This window comes from Pimephales promelas, chromosome 7 (genome assembly GCF_988280905.1).
Source record: "Pimephales promelas chromosome 7, fPimPro1.hap1.1, whole genome shotgun sequence".
Classification (NCBI taxonomy): domain Eukaryota; kingdom Metazoa; phylum Chordata; class Actinopteri; order Cypriniformes; family Leuciscidae; genus Pimephales; species Pimephales promelas.
Genome location: NC_142775.1, coordinates 34,296,747 through 34,319,934, shown reverse-complemented (window position 1 = coordinate 34,319,934; position 23,188 = coordinate 34,296,747). Strand labels below are relative to the sequence as shown.

Genomic DNA, 23,188 nt, shown 5'->3' with positions numbered 1-23,188 from the left:
ACAGAGGAGATCCTCATGGCTCTTGGCCACACCCTGCTTACCAGACACATTCAATACTGTAATGTTACTTCCTATGATCTTACTGTTACACTGAAATTGCTCAGTCTAGTTCACTAACTGTTTTCTCATATTATACATTCACCTGATATTGCTGATTGTGAAAGAGACACGAATAGTTACTGAAATGCCTTATGCTAGATAACACCACAAATGTAGCGTTATCATCGTATGAGCATGGAGCATTAGTTCAACGTCAAACTGATAAAAGTAGCCTATTATTGTAACGTTGCAGTGGGAGTTTACATGAGTTTAGAGCATGTTGTGTGATGCTTTCTCCAGTGTGTTGAAAGTCTCAGTGTGGCCGTGTACCATGAGTGCTCGCTCTTGTGTTCGACCATGCGCAAGAGCACCAGCGCTCTTGTAAAAATTGGTTGCAATTTGAAACATCACCAATAGAGGCCGCTAAAAAATACATATAGCACCTTTAATTTCTGAGTGAACTATAATTTCTATTTATTTCCAAATCCAAGCCACCATTTAGTAAAGCAAGAAGCACACTTAGAAACCTCAGGTTCAGTGTTTTTCTCAGGGTCACACAGTTGTCACGGTCGTCTTTTGTGGGGCTTGAACCGGCAACCTTCCACTTTTATGTCCTGAACTTTAGACATTACAGAGACCACTTACACCACTTTGTTGATTTTGCTCATAAAAAAAAAATTTGCCTATTTGTCAAACAGTTGTGCAAATACTTTTAACTGAACTTAAATACATTCTAAATCTGAACAATTTTGGGTGTTACCTATATAAACATTATATTGAAAAATATTTTATATACAAAAATACCTGTAAATTATACACAATATATCATAACACAAACACATGCACACAAAAACACTCAGCTAGAGAACATTTTAAATAATTCTTGCACTCATTGGGGATTGTCCCGGAGCAGTACGGAGGCTTGTGCATCATTTTTGTAACCTCTTGGGAGTGTCTGACAAATAATGGCAATTAAATTTTGCTAAAGTATGCTTTTCACATGGACTTTCAAGGATAATGTGTGTCTTTAACAGGCCTGTGGTGGTGCTGGCATGTGTAACTGGTGCGAATGGCAGCAACTGCACTTGACCAGTAAGTGACAGTTTATCAGTGTGTTCACAGTCTGGTTGGTGGGTGGAACTGTTGAGACTGAAAAAAAGACCCTGTATTAATGGCTCATTCAGGTTATGAATAGGATCCAGATGCAGGTGAACTCTTCATATTTAAACAAACACTCTCTTGTTTTGCATGTTACCTGGGAAACATTTTGGTTTGCATTGATGCAAGATGGGCAGAGGATCTGTGAGAAGTTGGTGCTGGACTGGCAGGCGAGACTGTGGCTTCCAGTGCAGTGTCAGAGCGGTGGTGACCAAACTTTCATTAGATTGGTGGAAAAGTAGCATACAGGCTACAGACATTAGACAGAACTTGTTGGACTCCATGGGAAAACTTTTGCCTCTTTTGAACTGGCGGCCAAAGCAAAATGGAATTTTTGATTCAGTTTGAAGAGCTTATTGCACTATTAGAAGGTCTACTATGTCATAGCGAATTTCATGACTTTATGAATGCTGGTAAAATAATCTGTGTGCTTTTGCTTATGAAGAATCACAGATAGGATCCCCCCCCCCCCCCCACCATGACGCTACTATTAAACGTAAGAGATGTATGCCATAATTCTTGGCCAAGTACACAATAGACAGTAAAAACTTAGGGGAGTGAAAAGTTCTTTCAAATCCCTTAAAGTATCATACTGTTTGTGATGGTTGATGAATTGATCATCTAAAATGAATTAGAAACATGAATGTTTTTTTTTTTTTAATGTTTTTTGAGACTGGTATGGATGGGATCTCGCCACATGGTATTTTCTATCATGATATTATAATTTCTGAGCCACAATGTAATATTATCATGATTGTTAATATGTACACTACACAGAAGTTTGGGGGTAAAATATGTATATTTTATAAATATAATATCTTTAGCAAAGGTGTGTTAATTGATCAAATGTTAATAATGTTGTATTTTAAATAAATGCTGTTCTTATGAACTTTTGATTCATCAAAGAAGTTTCCACAAACATATTAAAGCAGCAACTGTTTCAACATTGATAATAAAAAATATATGTTTAGCAGAAAATCAGCATATTAAAATGATTTCTGAAGAATCAAGTGACACTGAAGACTGAAGTAATAATGCTGAAAATGTAGCTTTGATCACAGGAATAAATTGCATTTAAAAAAGATATTAGAATAGTGTATATATATATATATATATATATATATATATACATGAAGAGTTCAGATGCAAAAGCCTCTAAGTGCCATTTGAAATTTTCTTCTAGAATGATAATTTTTATCAAGTTTGTATATATTTAAGTTCAGTGATTTCACTTAAATGTCTTATGATAATTACCTATTAATTGTTATTTAAGTGAAATTACTGAACTTAATACAAGTTTGATAAAAATCATCATTAAAGAAGAAAATTTCAAATGGCATTTAGAGGCTTTTGCATCTGAACTCTTCATATATATATATATACTATTTTAATATATATATTTTTTCCTCCTCAAACCCTAATATTAATATTTTTTCAACCTTTGGTAAATTAACATATTGCAATGTGTTTTGTTTATGATTTTTAAGCTTTAAAGACTCTGTCAACTATAATGCATGGGTTGCTATTATAGCTGGTGGGAGAACCTATGGTGGAGAGTCAAGACACGCAGCTCTGAAACTTCTATGATGTCCAAAAGAGAGTGAGATCAATGCATTAGCGAGTAGCTGTTCAGTTTAATTCTGTTCATTTAATATGCATTTGTCAATTTTTCTGAAGTGAATTTGATTATCAAATGCAATTTCCACTCCTGTAAATAGCCAAAGTTATGAGCAAACTCAGTGTGAACAGAACAAGATTAAGCACTCAGAAGAGATTTTAGCATATTTATCAGCAGTGTGAATACGGCCATCAAGTTTCTCTGGAAATGAGGAGATTGTCATGTATAACCTGATGTAAGTGCATAGTTTGCCTGTGTTTGTAAGTGTGTCATCAAGTTTCGTTGGTCAGCTAATATGTGTAGCTGGTGTTATATACTGTACTTTTAGCCCATTTGTGCGTGAATGTAATAGTGAGTTATTCCGATTTATCTTTTTAAATATATGGGTGTGTGAAAAGCAGAGGTGATGTTTGATCTGCCCCACACAGCTGCGTCTCCTGCAGGGATGTCACGTGTTTTCATCTCTCTCTGGGAGCAACTCTAGTGTTCCATGGAGCTTCAATAAACAGCAATAAGAGCTGCAGGGGCTGGTGTATTTAAAGCAGTCATCTGTAAACGCCTCAACTGCTATTTAAAAGAATAGGTTAGCTAGTACTGTGCCGAAGAACCTTTATGTGTTTCAATTATTTCTTTTTATGATATAATGAAATAAAATGAGGAATTTCTAAAAATAGATTGATCATACAAGCTGTTTGTTTTCATGGCAAAAGTTTAGTGATTGTAGAATCAGACTGAATGAATTTTAAGCGCACATTTTGATTACCCTAAACTGTTTGTCTTTACCATGAGCAAGTCTCATTAAATCTATTGCTGGTGTTTGAGTGGCAATTTCATATAAGGGAGCAAACAGTCATCTAAATCAAACTGTACTTTGCGATTCGGTGATCGTGCAACGCTAAACCACATTTACGGTATAAAAACGATAAGTCAGAGGAATTTTGAAATGGAAAATGTGAAGGAATCCTGCATAAATCTCTTAAACCCACTTTATCTGTTGTCTAGATTTTGTGTTTGTAAAATGAAGTCAGAAGAGCGCCTGTGTTTGTGATTGATTGAGCGCGTTTGAGTTGGACAATGGTGTCAGTGACTCTGAATCTTTAAGCAGGCTGCTCATTATTTGCTGTAGTCTGAGCCGGACATATGTAATTACAGCAGGGAGGATGTGCTGCGCTTTACCGCGGTGTCCTGTTGACTGACAGTCGATCAGATCTGTTAAAGAAATGAGCTTAGCTCGCTCCTCACATCTGTGCGCCGATTTTGATGGATTATTGAAAGCATTTCTGCCAACGTATATAATGAGTACATTTCTGTAGTCTGTGCATGTGTGTGACCATGTATCATGCTCTTGTTGTGGTCAGAGCACTAGTGACCACTAGGGGGCAGTGTCATCATCTTGAAAACGTTTTCATCATTATGGCCTGCAGAGTTCATTGCAGGTGAAGATGATTGTATTTTTTAACTAAGAGTAATGAAGTTTGTAAACATAATATAAAATGTCAAAGTCTTGCATAGTCATATTTCTAATTTCTGTTTCCTTTCACCATCATTTTCTGTTCCACTCTTACTGATAAAGTGGCCAAAAAGCATGATGACTAATGACATGAATAAGCCAGACAAATTCCCTCTTCCTGTTCTTTGAATCATCATAGCTCATGCCTGTCTACTCCGATTCTGTCAGAATTACCTCAGATTAAAACAAACATAAGGTACATTCACAGCGTGCAGTTCAAATGTGTTTTTCCATCATATGTGTCATAGATCTGGGGGCTTTTTTTGATGGTATTGTGAATCACTGTCAGAAAATGTGCACAATTTGTTCCTTTAGGGGTACTAGCTTGTCGCTGGTTACTTGTCATCTTCATCCCTTATTTACCCCTAAAAGGTGCATATTAGTGTGTACCATTAAGGTACTACTTATGAACCTTTTAGGAGTAATTATGGTACAAATATGTCCCTTTCAGATTGCCCTCCTAGTGACAAGCTGTTATAAGGCGCAATTTTTGCCTTCAGTCGGACTTTTTCAATTTTATCTGTGCCACTGGCATGAAATAAATTGAATATGCATCAGGTTTCTTTTTTCTTTCAGTTTTTTTTTTCATTACACAGAATAGTGCAAAATGTACAGTATTTGTAGACGAACATTTACTTATAAAACGGTAACTTCCAGTATTTCATTCTGAATGCAATATTTTTACATATATACGCAACTGTTTAAAAGTTTTAGATCATGAATGTTTTGAAAGTTCACCAAGGCTGCATACATTTGATCATATTTATTAATATAGTAACCATGGTAATATTTTGAAATCTATTTACAATTTCAAATAGTTGTTTTCTATTTTAATATACAGTATGTTGAAAACCGTTGTGCTGGTTAATATTTTTGGTGGAAACCATGTTTTTTTGTGTTTTTTAGGATTATTTGTAATAGTTAATAAAGAACAAAAGTTCAAAATAACAATATCTGAAATATAAATATTTTGTTACAATATTACACCCGATTTCACAGTCTCCGACTAAAATGCAGCTGTTTTGACTGAAAGCAACTTGCACTGCTATCATGCCTGTGCCATTGTTTTGTCTCAAGATGCACATCAGTAATGTTTTTTTTTCTAAGGCATTCTTATAAAATCTACTTAAGTATACTATAATTAAATTAAGATCTAATCCTGGTTTAATCTAATCCCTGTATGTGAAACCAGGCCTTAATGCCTTTACTGTCACTTATAATCAATTTAATGTATCCTTGTTGAATAAAAGTATATACAAAAATAAATAATAAAAAGACCCAAACTGTTCACCAGTGCTTTATCCTTTAACACAGTAGAACTGTTGCTTGTTTAGGCATGCCAAATATGAGACAAATTATCACTCATGCAAACAGTCAGGCTGAAATGTGTTTGCATTTTATGTCAGTTTAACTTAAATGTTTCATGATTCATACGCCTAGCAGAAAGATGCTGACATACATAGTCAAACTGTAAAATTCATTGTGTGTGAATGGTTTTACATCATCCCACCTTTCCTGGTTCAGATCACGCTTCCATACATCCTGTACTTTTGAGGCTCCATAGAATGTATTTAAATTTTGCCTTTTTTTTGACTCCCGCCCTCATAATTAATCAGCATGCAATTTGACACCAACCTCTACTGCACAATGTGCACATAAGCTTCACAGGCATCGCCTCGCTGTATTTGTTTACCTCCAATGAAAGTGTCAGTGTAAGGTCTTTTATGCAGGCGGGTCAGTTTGGTCAAACTGGTTTCACTGGCCACATTTAAAAGGTAATGTTTTTAAAAAATTAGATTTTAGACAAAAATGTAAGTTTTTCTGCTGTTGTAAGTAAACTCATTAGTGAAACTGCTTGAATTATGCAGCATGTTGATGGATAAATGTCATAAATCATTTGGCGAGTCGTCTGCCGTCTGGTGAAATGCGGACGCCTCATGGTGATGTAGTCTCAGTTGATGAGTCATGACATGTTCGCGAGGTACGACCATCGCCAGGATAAGACTTTAATGGTCCCTGTTGAAAGATTTATACTATTTAGAGCAGCAGGCGTGTGAGGAACCTGGGAAGTTAGGCTCTGAGAGACGAGGAAAACAAACAAGCATGCAAATGGATATTATCGAGTCCGGAAAAATGATAAAGCAATTTTTTTTTATCGGGTGATTTATTGACTATCATGACAGGCCTACCACCGGCCTCCCGCCGGTCCTGCTCACCACACGTACATAATATTCCAGTTGAAGAGTAGGTCATACATGTGAGAAATGCCTCAAGTTGCAAAAAAAACCCAAAACAACGAAAACATTTTTTTTTTCTTGTTTCAGCAAGAAAAATTATGCAAATGTTCAGATCCAATTTTCCATGTGAGTGCAACTCTGCATGGATGATTTGCTATTCAAACTCCATCAAACATGTTTCTGTCGCATAGACAGAGGGTGAGACAACCCACCCAACAGGCGTTTGATGAGTCTAGGACGGCCAGTGCATGCCTCCCAGCAGATGGCCTGTCCTTCCCCTCAGCCTGTTTTCCATGTGGGTTTACATTGGTCTGTGTGTCCGTGAACGAACTTGCCTGCCCCGTCCAGCTCCTTTAGATTAACCTTCAAAATATATCCTGAAGAGAAATTGTTTGGGTAACACTCACAGTATGAAAAGTTATTTATTGCTGTGGGGTCGTTGAGAGTGTGCGCGTGCTGCATGAATTTTTTGCTTTCTGTTTATATGCAGCAGGCACCTTATCTTCATTTTCTTTGAATATGCTGTGCCTTGTTCTTGAAAACAGCCTTTACTCTCCCTTTGAAGTAGAAAAATTGGCCCATTATGTTTGGAGGTAAACAAAAGATATTATTTTCATTGTTGTTTGTTATTCAGATTCATGCTCATCATTATGCTCAAACATGCTTGTGCAGTGAGATGCTGCTTTGTGTGACCACAAAGTCTCTAAACATCTAAAAGCAAGCACCGTTTCACAGACTGGACGAGAGAAACAGAGAACTCTTTTCTACTATAACTATAACTCAAAAAATGGAAAAATTGTCATCAATTACTCACCCTCATATGCACTCTGAGAGATTTCTATCCCTCCATTGACAGTCCACGATGGGTTTATATGAATTAAGGCTTTTTTTCACGTATAGGCAAGCACATAAACAGAAGTGCAACCATATTTGCTTGACGCGTGAGAACAAACCTCATTGGTTCTTGCAGAAGCTCAAGCGTGCTACGTAACACGAGAATGAACCTCATTGGTTCTCGCAAGCATGCTCGACCTTTCGTTTACCATAACCGATGTGTGCGTTGATGAATGTTTATTGAATCATATATTTTTCATGGAGTTTCTATAGAGCTGGTAAGTCCCGCCCCTTCCGCTAACCCAACTGGACCTCTAGGTTGAAAAACCGTCAATGCAAGTGAATGAGAGAAAGTAATTATTTTCTAATCCCGTTTGAATTTTGCAATGAATGTAACATATGTTGTCTGTGAATTTTTTAAATAATGTTTCGTGTAAAGAATGCTACAATTTAGCGGGTATAATTTTCATACGGTTAGACTTTGTGTGAGAGCACTTTGTGGACTACTTTCGACGTGTTTGATATACATCACCCCCACTAGCACACGGATCCCGCTAAACATGCCTGTGTCTTTGGTGTACTTCACCGCCTTCTTTCAGGGCGAGGACAAACTAGTTGAGCGTGATGAAAAACGTGATTTGTGGAGGGAAAATGTGTTATGTGGCGACGTCACATATGCGACGTGTAGTCTTTCTCGTTATGTCTATTCCACAACTGCTAGCCAAAGAATCATACAATAGATGAATCCGACGAGCGTTCTGTGTAGGCTGCCATCTTGTGGCGACGCCATTACTGAGCTGTTACACCGGCATAGACATATGCACCGGCATGTAAACAAACCTCGGTGATAACGCGAACGCACCCTCGATGACAGCTACAGACAGGCAGAATGACTTGTTGGGTTGATGATGTTAGACCTTGGCCTCCAGTCACAGATGAAGGTACAAACGATCTTACAGATTATTTATGAAAATAGCTTGGCAAGCTAGCTAGGCTAACGTTTGCTAACGAGGAAACTATAAAAAGATCTGTCCATTTGGCAACAATAAATAAATAAATGAAATCAAATAAACAAATTCATGTTTTTCATTTGTGTCCATTATTTATCTCATTTTCACATTGCAACGGGCAAGGGTAAGGTAACGTTACAGCTAGAAAGTATACATAATATCGACCAATTAGTGTTTTTAAACCATGGAAAGAGGTCAATATAACAGCGGGAGAACAATTATGTCACATAACCTTATATTTAGCTCAGGAAAGCCATTTAATGACCATAGCATGTTAATTGAATAGAAAAAATAGCAAGAGAGGAGATTTTGCTGATCACTATATCACATATTTAATATTTATTATTTTTTTTTTTACTTCTGTCATTAAATAATTGTTATTATACGCGAATGTCTGCGTCTTGTACTCGCCCAGGAAATCTTTGTAAACCGTACGGCTCCAGACAGGGGCAGTCGACCCGGGGTATTCACAATGTTTTCTCTTCAAAATTGAAATTTTACTGCCACCATTGAAGCAATTTATAACAGAAACTGTTTACCCACTCGACATTATACAAGGGCTAACGTTGTAACGTTAGTGACAGTCGTAAATCACGGGCTGTTTATTCCAGTGGACGCAAGTTGCAACTAAAACAATAGGGGGCAATGGCGCAAAGCTACCCAGCAACAGCTCAGTAATGGCGCCTGCTTACTTCCGGTAGTTTCGCCGGATTTGTCTATATACGGTCAAACTCGTTACATGAGAAATTATATAAAAAATTCACAGACAACATATGTTACATTCATGGCACAATTCAAACGGGATTAGAAAATAATTATTTTCTCTCATTCACTTGCATTGACGCTTTTTCAACCTAGAGGTCCACTTGAAGTTTTACAGATGGGCGGGACTTACCAGCTCTATTGCGTTGTAAATAAAACGACAGACCCTGTCAAGATTCCTGTCTGACTCCTGTCGCACTGAAGCCCAGTGAGCTGGCCTGACCTGAGCACAGATACAGAAAAGATGGAGAGGAACGTAAATGAGGAACACAGCGGGACTCCACACCAGAGGTGTGACATTTCATTAACAATGGATTTAAGCCTAATGGCTTTACCCTCGGCATTTCACCGGATGATTGCATGAATAATTTCCTCTTATGCTCCGGCAGATTTGTCTATGAGTTGGGTCGTTAGGCAGTTCATTATTTAGATTACGTGGAGCTCTTGAGCTGGAGTATGTGCAGTTCCGGAATAAGGCCAGAAATATACTCTATGGAATACTTTGTGTACATCATTGGAAATTTGAACAGCAAATTATATCACAGGTGATAATTAAAACTTTGGCATGGTAACATCAATTTATGTTTTGTCGAATATATCCCCAAGAAGACTTCCTTATTCATGATTCAAAAACTCTAAAATTGTGTTTTAGTGTTAATTAGTATACCACATAATTGGCTTTATGCACAGCTGCACTACTTCCTGAACTTCAGCCAGCTCCTTGTGTCCTTTATTCGACAAACTTGATTAATTCAGGTGTGCCTGATTATTGTTGATGTGACTACTGAGGTCAGACACACATAGATTAATCAGTTTGTCCGATAATGGCGGACAGGAAGTTCAAGAAGTAGTGGAGCTGTGCATAAAGCCAATTTGCTTAACAAAATGCTAACACAAAGTGACACTGTAAATCGAGTCCCCTTGGTGCTTCAACCGAGGAGCGCTATTTCAGCCCGTTCTCATCCTTTAGCGTCATATAGGTGACGCTACATGACAAAACGGCGAAATACCCCTTTATCGTTAATATAACACGCGAACCCAAGGCGTCATAAATCCTTTAGCGTGAATATGAACCCTAAACCTACCCATCACAGCACATGTTATATTAACGATAACAGGCGCCATGTGCGTAGTATTTCGCCGTTTTGTCATACACACTTAGAAAAAAGGGTTCTATATAGTATAGGGTTCTTTACTCAACTGCAAAGGACCTTTTATGCAAAAAAAAAAAAATGATGATAATGTCAAGAAAGAACCCTTTTGGCTCTTTATAGGCTATATTCATTCATACATTATATTTTTCTGCAACATTTTGCAGTTGTAATTAAATTATTGTTTATTAAACTGTTGTAGTAATTTAATATCCCACTTTAATCATGCTGATTTTTGAAGGATAAAAACTGAAATGGCACTCTTCGTGTGATATTGATTTATTACATTTTTTAAACCCCATATCTTGAATTTTGTGATCATTCATGCATTGCATTTTAGGGGAACCTTTTAAGGTTCTATAGAGAACCTTTTCTTCTAAGAGTGTATAGCGTCACCTATATGACGCTAAAGGATGAGAATGCGTGTATACGCGTCTATACGTGTATTTTATATATGAAATATTTGTGAGTAATTGTGATTGTAATTATTGCCTTTTGATATATTTTTGGACCCTAGGAAGACTAGCTGTCGTCTAGACGTCAGCCAATGGGGATCCTTTTAAATAAACAAATAAACAAATGCGTTAGCTATTTGTACGATCCCCAGATTTCGTTTTTATTTCAGTTAATGAAGCATGCTACCTTAGAAGACAGTATACATCAATGCAGTGCACTTTGTTTTGAAACAGAGCCTCTTCATGTACTCAATATGTTTTGCATCAAATTCTCAGTAGTTGTGCGGCTTAAATAAAGATTATTTCCACATCCATCTCATTCAGCCAGTGGTCATCAGTGGAACACCGAGCCACTGTTCTGTAATTAACACACAAACACACACAAACAGGTGATGCTAGCCTTTGGAAACGATGACTAGATGTAACCGTGATAGCTCAGCGTGACATTACTGGTGGCTCGTGTAACAGGGCTGAAATATCCAGTTACATGCTGTGTTAGAATGTCGTTTGGCAGCTGCTCGAAGCTTTCTGAGCCGTGGGGTAACGGGGCTCATCCGGTGACATATACTCACACATTTATCTTAGCCAGCATGGCCGTTTACTCACAAGTGTCAGGTTGTGCTGGCCACTTCTCCATTCATTTTGTCACCTCCAATGGCAGGGCCCGTCCATCTGATTCTCTGTCGCGCGCGTCCCGGGTCCTTTCAGATCGCCAATCATTCTGATTTGTGACGAGGCCCTTTCTGAGGGACACTGATGAGATGAAAGTGTCATTTGGTTTAGTACAGTCATCAGCAGAAGCCTGACAGTTGTTTCAATTGTTGTTTTTATTTGCTTTTGTTTAATATAATTTAATTGGATTCTTTTCGTCGTGTTGCGGGTTCTAAAAGTGGTTTGCTGGACTTTACATTACATTTATGAATAAATAGTTTTTCTTCATTATTTTGCTGCCTCAGCTTGTCTAAAGAAAGAAAAAATACGGAAAAATGATGTGTTTTCTCATGAGTTATGTCTTATGGTGAAAAATATGTGGTCTGCACCATTACAGTGTATGAGCATCAATGACCCGAGGCAATTAGCCGGCTGACACAGTTTTTCTCTCTTCCCCTCCTCCTCATACAGATGTGTGTGTGCCAGAGATTCTGGGAGTCCACTGAGAGGGGAAATAAAGTGGTGTCTGAGGAGGTGCATTGATCTTAAGACTATTGTCACACAGATTAGAAGACACGAGACTGAGGCACTGTAGCACTGCTCAAAGCATTTCTAATGAAGTAATTCATTTTTTAAGGCAAATTTGTTTAATTTAATCTGAAGCCCCTTTATTTAACAGCATCGTGACAGAGTTGTGGATACTTTTGCTTATTCATCCATAAGTCATCTCCATTCTTCAGGTCAGCGGCAGGGCAGCGTGGGGACTAGACGAGGGAGGGGGCAGGAGTTTTCTATGTCTATGTCTGCATCCGGGGGCAGTAGACGCACTCTTGTGCATGTGTATGTGTGTGTGTGTGAGGCAATGGAGTGTGACATGGAGAGGAGGACGCTGGGATCAGGTGAAACAGGAGAGAGAATTCAGCTTGTTTCGTTCAATATGAAGCAAATCATGGATTTGAGGCAGATTAGTAGCTACAATTCACTTCAGATGAGGAGGTAGTCCACAAAAAGAGGTTTATGATACCTGGAGGAAGATTTCAGTTAGCATTGCCATCTCTGAGACAATCATCTGAGCTGTCAATGCCATATGACTAATCACAGTTTGAAACCCTTTTTGTTGTTATTATTATTATATTCTTTTATTCCACATATTTAGGACAAAAGAATGTCGCTGGGTCAAACATCTATTATAATATAATGAAATATATGAAATTTGTATGTTGCGTGCAAAATATTTGATTTCATCACACTACTCAACTATTGTACTTTTTAATGGTTTTCTTTTTGTAATTCAACTTTTTTTATTGTTCAACAGTCAAAACATCATTGTACATCACATTATTCAGTAATCACCTTTACAATTACACATTCCGCCACTAGTCCCCATCAGTGGCATACAACCAAAACAAAACCACATGAAAATTAAACAGTTATTGAGCAGTCGTCTTTACACCATTTTTATATGCTGCCAAAAATGGTCCCACGTTTTTTTAATTTCTCCCTCATTATGCAGTCTCCCCAACATGCTCTCATATGAAGCAATTTCAATCATCCCATCAACCCAGTCTTTAAGGTCTGGGGTTTTGGGGCATTTCCAATTTCGCAAAATCATCCTGGCAGCTGTAATACAGCCAATCTTAATAAGGGTAAATGTATTTTTTTCTATGTTGGGTATCATTGATTTATTTTTTAATGCTTTTCAATGGAGTAAGATGGTTTTCACAGCTAGAATGGTGTTGTTACTAAACATGTTAACCAGCCGATTGTTGGTAATCCAGTTCACAGATTTTTTTTTTGCTTTTTTGAGAAAGTGGTGTTTGGAGACTTGTGGTGTATATTTAGCACATATTGTATTTACATATTATAATAATATATATTATCAATATTATATTTGTGTTCCTGTAGCGAGTTGGGCTTTAACAATTCCAATTCAAAGTCCCAGGGAAATCAAAACATTTTGAATACTTTTGTATATTTTGCAAATGAATTAACCTCTGGTGTACATCTGTTTTTTATTCTTAGTTTATTTAAATACAAATTAAATCATTTAAATAGTATTATTTAAATTAAAATTTTTTTTTTTTGATTCCATGTCTTGAGAATCACATTTTAGATGGCTAGTTAAATCAAGTTAAACATATTTAGTTGTGCATTCTCTACCTGCTTTTGAAAGGATAAGAGCTGATGATTTGGGCCACGACTACCACAAAAAATACTTTCTTCCCACTTCGATTTAAGCAGAAAAGATTGCATCTGGTTTTATTAAGGGCTCCTGCTTCTGGATTAAAGGATGTCCAGTTGTAGGTTGCATTTGTAGTGGTCAATCAAATTTCAAGCCGCAAAACTGGAGCAAAATCAGAATCTCTTTCAAAAGGTTAGTTTATTGATGGCACGATCAAACGAGTGTCACAGAAATAAATAAGTTTTCCCTATCAGACTCTGGGACTTGAAGTGTGCTTTGAAGGCATGAAATTGCATTTGATCCCTGCTCTCTTTCCCCTGTTTACAGGCTCTTTTATTGCAACGGTCAGTTTGTGGTTCACTGCCAGGATTGGCTGCTTTCTGTCTCTAGCCCCGATGCAGTATCGAAAAAGTCAAGGTGTCTGTGTGAGATAAAACACCACAATGACACACCAGAGAGCGGGCTAACCATCCAACTGAGACACCAAGGGCATTATTGAATTAATTCTCTGGAATGACTGTCAGTTTTGGGAAATGTACGATTCATTACCGCCATCTAATTCCATATAATGGCTTTTCGTGCACAGTTTTGTGTTTATGTGGGAAGCGCACAGCATGAATGTGTGTGCACTTGTCTCTGAAATGCACCGCTGTTATGTGTGAGAGTGTTTTACAACCATCTTGTGAGTGTGTGTGGCTGACAATGCACATGAAGTTTAACTTCCTTGGCAGATCAATAAGCACTCCGCGTAAAGGAGCTGTATGTCAGCAGAGCCGCGGTGAGTCGGCCGGCTTTTAGAGCCATGATTTTATTAGCTCCACTAATCGATTTCTCCCCTCAGACCGGACAGCCGCCTCAAACCGATCTCTGCCTCTTTTCCTCCGTAATCGCTTGGCACGCTGAGTCCTTTTGTTTTTTCCCCCTTCACAAGAACTCTGATCCCCAGCTGATTGACATGAATGAATCAAGAGTGAAAATCATGTCATTAATTACTTTCAATCTTGAATGTTGTTATATTTTGTAGAACACAAAAAGAATTTATGGACATTTCATAGTCATTACAGCTGTCAAATAGAGCTTGTCTGTTTTCACCAACATTCATGCTTTTATACTGTACTAAATCAGTTATGTAAAATGTCTAAATGTCTACCTATGATTAGCACCATCTATGGAAGTGCCCAACGACTGTATTCGACAGGTAAGTTTCTTTTCCTGAAAATTGTTCTTGTAACAAAAGCAACTTAGGGGTGGGAATTGGTAAAAATGTGACGATTTATTTGGGCCACGATTTAATATTATTGCAATTCTCATTACATAGCAAGTATTGCGATTCGATTCTGCGATATATTGCGATTCATGTTCCCCATATTATTCAAAGACATCACAAAAAAATTAGGAAAATTAAACTGCTCAACTCACTTTAATTAAAGGGATACTCCACTTTTTTTTGGAAATAGGCTCATTTTACCACTCCCCCAGAGTTAAACTATTGATTTTTACCGTTTTCGAATGTATTCAGCTGATTTTCTTATATTTAGAAGAATATCAGTAACCAGAAAGTTTCTGGCCTCATTGACTTCCATAGTATATTTTTTTCCTAGAGAAAATGGGATGCGTGTCAGATCGCGTCTCTGTCCCTCATTGCACTGCATTAACGTGTATAGCTTACGCTCAACGGCTGTCCGAATTTGCTCACTCGTTTTCATTCACTCCTTCAAGTGAACAGTATTAGTGGACTAACTTGGGGAATGAGGGTTTAGGGGGCGATTTCGGATTGAACCTATGTTCTCAAGCCGTGAAAAATAGAAAAACCAATGAAGAAAACCGGAAAATAAAACGGATAATTTTATAATTAAATGAAAAATTAATTAAAATTAATGGTAACACTTTATAATAACTGCACGCTATTAATCATTAGTTAAGCATGAGTAAACAGTTAATTCATCATTTGTAAAACATTAATAGACCTTAATAAGCAGTTTATAAATATAGCTATAAATGCTTTTTTCTTGATTTATAAGCATATCTATAATGCGTTTAATAATTGTATTTTCATACTTTGTTAATGATCAATTAATAATTTCTAAATGAAGTATAACATTATTTGCAAACCAGTTGTTTAAGAGTTGTCAGTCATTTATAAGACCACTTAGAAAGTGTAAGTAAATGTAGTAAATACAGGTAGTTATAAAGCATTTATTAGTGGTCAGTTAACTATTTTTGTGAGCTAATCTAAAGTGAGGACTATTCATGCTTTGTAAAGCATTTATAAAGGCGATTTAAAGGCTCATCAATCTTCTAAACAGTAAAAAGTAACAAACACAACGCAGTGATACAGAAGATATTTAATATTTAACATATATTTAACAGCCTTTAAAAATGCTTTACAAGGCATGAATAGTCCTCACTTTAGATGAGCTCACGAACATAGTCAACTGACCACTACTAAATGGTTTATAACTACCCAAATTAACCCTGAATTACAGCATTGATACATGTTAATAAAGCATTTATGAACACACTAAGTAACCATCACTATATGTCTGAATGATAAGCTGTATGAATGTACATTTAAATAGTTTATTAATCATTTACTTACACACTCTAAGTAATCTTATGAACCATTGACAACTCTCAAAGAACTGGTTCATAAAAATTGCAATTCTTCATTTAGAAATGATAAATTGATCATTAATAAAGGATGAAAATACAATTATTTAACAAATTATAGATACGCTTTTAAATTAAGAAGAAAACATTTATAGCTGTATTTATAAACTGCTTGTTAATGTCTATTAATGCTTTATGAATGATGAATTAATGGTTTACTCATACTTAACTAATTATTATTAGCGTGTAGTTATTATAAAGTGTTACCAAATTAATCAAATAAATCAATTAAAATTGCAAAAAAAAGATTGATACTTGGCGCCCGTGTATCGATACAGTATTGCCACAGAAAATATCGTGATGCTATGCTGTATCGATCCCACCACACCCCCCCACCCCTATGTATATATTACTTTTTCACTCGACTAAAGCATAAAAATACCATAATATGTCTGCAGATATTTAGGAAACATGCTGAGTTCACATTCTCATTTCTCTGAAAAACATTTCCACAGCCAGCTATTGTACTTTGAAATGTGTGTTCCTTGTTAGAAGGTCTGTTTTTCTTTTGGTCCGTGTGATCTCGCCCACTGCCAGTTCACGCAATAGTATTTCGACACCCTAGGATGACAGTTGGCAAGAAACACATCGTATTGCATCCAGCAAACAAACTGGGTCAGAGATTGCAGATTCTACCCAACCTAAAACGCTTCGGTATCCATCTAAAAAGCCGACAAGTGTGTAAGTCTCCTCGGCTTTCATTGTCAGTCGCGCTCGTTCCTGTTGCGTGTCCTCAATCCTTGTCCTTGGCATTTTGAAGATCAATCATGCTGTTCACTTTCTTCTTTCCAGGCGGCTCTTGTTGTTATGAAAATATATGCATACTGGAGTGCTCCGTTAAGATTATGCAACATTAAAACAGGCTTCTGTCTGTGATGACGTCTTGACTTCTTACCTCACTTTAGCTTTTATTCTTGTTTGTTAAACTAACTCTCACCGATGGAGCCGACGCGATTCAACACACTGATGGGAGCACCGACAGACTCTCACCGATGGCCCAACGCTGGCCAAAGGTGACTATTGGCTTGGTGTTTTGCGGTCCTTACTTATTTAATATACTGTACATTTACCATAAACTACTTAACTTTTTAGCCTTTTTACATCTATTCATTTTGAAGTACGTAGTTGTTCTGCTTAGTATTTTTTTAAAGTATACTTTTTTTCAGGATTATTTGATGATTAAAGTACCACAATTTATTTGAAATAGATTTTTTTTTCAACCAGGGTTGAAATATAAATGTCTTTACTGTTTTTGAACAGTTGTGAAGCTTCAAAGAAAGATGGCAATAAACATGCGACCATTTAGTATAATTGCATTAATAAGAATAGATAATATGCTAAAATTGTTTGTGGAAATTGGTTATTAGTCATTTAAACATAAAAATGTTGGTCCATGAAATACAAACGAAATGTGGTTCACCCAGGACAACTTTTGTAGAGAATTGGTCTTTTTAAAGGTTTAGAGACACTGGCATGTGTTTTTTATCCCTTTTTGCTCATCTTTAATTTGTTTTCTGTCTGGCTCATGAATCTTCACAGAGAAAAGTACTCATTACTAGTAGATATGGAATATAGAGAGTTGATTTAAGATAAATTTCAGCTGCTTCATATAAAGCCTGAATGTTGTATCAAATGTATTCAAATGTTTTAGCTTCAAACTGGGCAGTTTTTTTCCCATGTCCTTTCCGTAGACTCATTCATACGATTTATTTCCACAATAATTGCTTCTTTTCATCTTATCAGCAGTTGTAAGAAGAAATATCTGACCATGAGATAAAATGTGAGTCAATAGCCATTAATGCTGCAGAAAAAGTAAATATGCAGTAGTTAAGAAGCACCATGAAAGCAGCGTTCATGTATCGCCCCAATCCAATATTCACGTTCGCGTAAGAATGGTTCTTTGATTCTTCACTTTACCCACCTTTTCAGTTTCATTAAATTAGATTAGCCTCATCAATGGAAGTCACTTCATTTCACATGTCCTCAACTTAAAAAATAATGGCGAGATATTGGTTTCCCCAGCATCTCGAATTTCTACGGGTTATTTCTATTTTCGCTGTTTTTACCTTGGAGGCCCCTGTCATCTTTACTCTGCAGCGTCTCTGGAGAAAACTATCTCTAATGTTGTTACTTCATCATTGCTGTAGTAGTGCTGCAGCAATTAGGATTTCAGCATTGATAGTCGGCAAACACGGATGCTGTGCCAGTGTTGCTGATGCATTACTCTGAGCCACTCTGCACGCAATCTCAGTCGTCTCAGATCACAGCTGATGTTAATTGATTTGGACATTTGCACACATGCACATAACCGCAGTAGTACCGATCTAGATTTCCACCATTTCATTATAAATGTAAACAAATATAGCGGTCTCTTGATTAACAAGAATTTACAAAATAATGCCAGTGTCGTGTATAAAGCAATAAGCTGGAGACCATAAATTATAGCAATATTTTTATTTTTATTTTATTTTTATTTTTATTGTGGTAAAATCACTGTAACAAATAGTCTCAACATTCAGGCAATGAATTGTCATTTAAGTGAAATTACTGAACTTAAATATACAAGCTTGATAAAAATGATCATTCTAGAAGAAAATTTCAAATGGCATTTAGAGGCTTTTGCATCTGAACTCTTCGTATATAGGTTTGGCTGAGAAAGACGTTTAAAGTCGGCATGAAATGGAATCTGAGTTAAACAGTTTTTCAAAAAAGAAAAAAATTAAATGTAGGACGGGCCTTGATTTTGTTCATCAGGAACTTTTTGGATCATTGGATTGTTCTGGTTTGCTAATGCTGTGATCTCATGACAGACACATATCATCTGAAGAGAAGGGATGAGTTCAATGAGCTGTGTATATTATTGCTGCCTATTACTATTCGTACTATTTCCCACTTCTGAAGTTGTGATTATGAGCTTGTCGCATTCAAAGGTTTATTGTCATAAAAAAACGTAAATCGCGGAGGACACCAGGTTTATTCTTGCCTATTTATTAAGAGAATCGATGAAACACTTTACAGTAACGTTAATGCAACTATAAACCAACCATTCATCTTTGTTAACGTTAGTTAATAAAAAATACAGCTGTTCTTTGTTTTTTTCATGTTAGTTCACAGTACATTAACTAATTTTAATAATGTATTAATGTTGAAATGAACACTAACAAAGATTAATAAATGTAGTAGAAGTGGATTTCATTATTAATTCATGTTCACTAATGTAGTAATGTTTACTAATAAATAAAACCTTATTGTAAAGGGTTACCGGCAAATCTTATTAAAGCCAAAATTATATTTAACGCCCCAGTCATTGACAGCCATTGACGAGACAAGGCAGTGTAGCTGTTGTGGATAAACGAATGCCAGTCACAGCAGCGATTGTTCGCCCCTTCGCCATGTTTAAAGTTTTGGCTCTCAGCTGATCCATATCTATAGGAATACAACGCCTATCACTGTATACATATATAATCTCCTTCAGTATTATCATCAGCTATTGCATTCTCAGGAGCTTATTACTCTCCTTCTCTCACCCAGTCAGGATTTGGCATTCAGATTCCCCTTGAATCAGGCTAAATTCTCAAAGTAATTGTACTTTAAAACCTTGAATTAATGATATCTGCATACATTCATGTTGGTTCTGTTCTGTTTACCCTAAGGCGGGTTATTTCTGCACTCTGAGTTAATTCCGATGGCACGTGAAGGCAGCATATGTCACGGTGACACTGCAATGTTGGTTTTGTGCTATTACATGTAGAAGAAGACTTACTAAACTGTTAAATCTGACATGAATCTTTTCACCACAGCATGGAGGTTGAGACCTGCGTGTGATGAACATCCTCTCTGTGTTTTATTACTGGCATTATGGCTTCATCCTCACCACAAATGTCTTCTCTTGATGCCTGATAGTGGAATTATGGTGAAAAACAGCTGGTGGCTCATTCACATGCACTTTGCCAAGCTTTTGTGTGGTTTGTTCTTGGTTAAAAGAGATCTCCGCCATATGCGAGCCATTACTGTCAGTTTTTACTCTATACGATGCCTGAAAGAGCCTGTGATGCCCTTGGATTTAGAGAATCGCATTCGATTCATGTAATTTCAAAGCTTGTGTTAACATGGTGTTCAGTTTGTCTCCTTTGTGAAGAAGCTGACTCACTGTGTTGAATAGCCTTATTGGAAAATGTGGCCCGTAATAATGATAAAAAATGAGTAGCTACCAGTAAACATGATCTTTTTCATTAGAATTAGTGTTTTTTTTTCTAAACATTTCCAGAAGAATTCTGGATTTTTCTCTACTTTGTGGGGATTTTCAGTAGTTGTGTTGGTTTGCTGAGATAATTAAGCTCTCAATATGTGTATTATGATCTAAAAGAGCTCATTCTCTATCATTTACTGTGTTCTTGTGCAAGTCTTGGCTCATGTGATTCATTTTCCCCTCTAAAGCATTGTTCAAGTGTGCTTAGGTGACGCAATGCTTACCCCTGCAATCCTATTATGCTTAAGACCTCTGTTTAGGCTCCAAAACCTGGAACTAAAATCTGAGGTAAATTCCAAGTTAAACAGTTTGCACTATTGGACTAGTAAAATCTTATAAAAGTCAACTTCAGTCTTAATCCTCCAACTAATGTTTAAGATGAATATTTGATTGGTGCTGGAGCAGTGACTGTTCCTGTTGAAATCACTGTGAGAAATTAACCTCTTTTGTTAATGAGTTTCCTTCACTTTCATCCTCAAGAGAAAGCGATAAAACACAGATGCAAAGAAAGGATATTCATGTTCTTAAATTGGATGCATTCAATTTAAAAGGCTTCATTTCAGAAATAGATGTGAACAGCTGATAATGTCTTTTTTTTTGTGTGGTGAATTAATATTAAAGGATTTTGCTGCCTGGCCAGCTGCTTTGAATAATAGGCAGCTCAGCTGACAGACGCAATATTTTGAGTCTATTCATAAAACTTACTGTCACCTTTTATAACCTCTATGGATTTAGCCAGTCAGAAGATCGTAAGCCAATCAGAAGGAATTTCACTATAATTTACAACAGGATCTGCATTTCCATGGGTTTCAAATAAAAGAAAAGGTTATAAGAGACAATAAAAACAACTTTGTTGCATCAAAAGCACTCAAAACCAGTTAAAAAATGAACTTGACAAATTTGTTGCAGCTGAATGTAAACATTTTTGACTAGCCAAACATGTCAGTCTCTAAGTAACTTGTTATTTATGAAATAAACGTATTTTACATTCTGTAATATATCAGAAATGTCTGACTTAATAAAGGTAGGGCATGTAATTTTCAGAGAGGCTAGCAATAGCAAGATTGAAAGCATGAGATCCCACCCTCCCTTCAGAGCATCACCAAAGCCATGCCTCCTTCAAAACGCATGAACGCATACAGCAGGGATCAAAGAAAAGCGTCACAAGAGACGGTGTTAAACTACCTCATGTAACAAAGCAATAAGATTAAAATAATAACAATCAGAAAGACCTGTACCACCTGACTGTTGTATATCAAAGGGGTCATGAACTGGCTTTTTAAATTTTATTTTATTGTTGTCTGAAGTCGACTTATGACGTTCGCTTGGTTTTCTCATTCAAAAACATCAAAATGAATAAGTAATAGGCTTTTTTCTACCCTAGTTTTGAGCCCAGCTCAGAAACCCTCGGTTTTTATGGGTGTCTCGCACTGAAGACTTGGAAGTAAACGCCCACTGCTGTGAGTGGATAACAGTTTTGCATATTATAATGAGTTTCAACTCACCCGTCGATGCACTTGGGGAAAATTGTTTTGAAAACGTCCAACGTTGTAAAATGGCAACCGGAATGATTCGCCCATACATGTTCGACCCAGAGTCCGTGTGTTGCACAATTCCTGTCAGATCCAATATAGACGGCACAGTCTTGTTTACAAAACAATCCTCAGTGAAATGAAGCGAACGGACGGACAATGTTTTACCTCATCAGCTGGAATGTCATTAAAAATAAAGTTTATCCATGCAGTCCTATTGGAATCCAGAGAAAGCATATGCACCGACTGTCTTCTTCCACAACCACGCACTGCACAATATTTTGTATTGCTTGGTAGCTCGATCCAGTTTGTCATCACAAGGTAGGCCTCTGTTATTTAGCTATGCGTGTAATGCGCGAATCGGTGGGCGGGGCTAAGCCGGCCGTGTTGAAGTAGGAGTTGATCTTCTTCTGCGGGGGTGGTGTTTTATCCTCTTTGACGTCATAGTTCCCCACTTTTAAAAACGAGTCCTTTGCTGAGGCTGGTGTCAGTAAAAGCTTTTATTGGACTAATAAGCCCGTTTTCAGTTCTGAAACTTAAAGGATATTCTTATAATATGATGACCTCTTAGATGTCAAAAGTTCAAGGAAAATTTGATTTCTGAGTTCATCACCCCTTTAAATTTGGCATTGATAGTGTTGCCATTGAAATGCATAAATTCGAGTCACGAACTGCTCCGAGTATAACCTCATTGGTTTCCATCTCTTCCAAATGACAGTAGTTATGGCGTGAACAGAGTGTCAACATGTTGTTTTGGATTAGGGGGAACTGTAAAAGGTGGCTGCGGTTGTGGTTGCGGTTCCCTTGCTCACGCTGACATCTGTGTAACTTGCTGACGACGTGTGATGTGAGGGTATGTGAAAACATACGTACATTGACAGGCAGGTAGGATGTCCTATTGTAGCCCTTTTGGTGGGCTTTGGTGGGAACGAAGCCTATTATTGCACAAACAATGGGGATATTCAAATTAAATGACCCATCATTGATCAGCTCTACCAAACTTGATTGTCTTTTTTCCATGAATAAACAAACAGTGTTAAGTTGTCTTGATTGATGTTGTGAAGCAGCTTTGATACAATCTGTATTGAGAAAAGCGCTATATAAATATATTTGACTTGACTTGACAAACA

At 36.9% G+C, this 23,188-nt stretch overlaps 1 protein-coding gene across 6 annotated transcripts in view; it reads left to right on the top strand.

Annotated features, from left to right (window-relative positions):
• The window catches only part of znf385b (zinc finger protein 385B), a 139,097-nt gene that overhangs the window by 30,550 nt on the left and 85,359 nt on the right, over positions 1 to 23,188 (top strand). Inside the window, exon 2 of one of the 6 annotated variants that reach the window (XM_089133375.1) lies at positions 1,074 to 1,131. The exons of the other annotated variants lie outside the window; for them this stretch is intronic. Coding sequence (XP_088989501.1) covers positions 1,092 to 1,131 — 40 coding nt within the window. The 5' untranslated portion in view covers positions 1,074 to 1,091. The remainder of the gene's footprint in view (positions 1 to 1,073; positions 1,132 to 23,188) is intronic. 6 annotated transcript variants of the gene reach the window in all.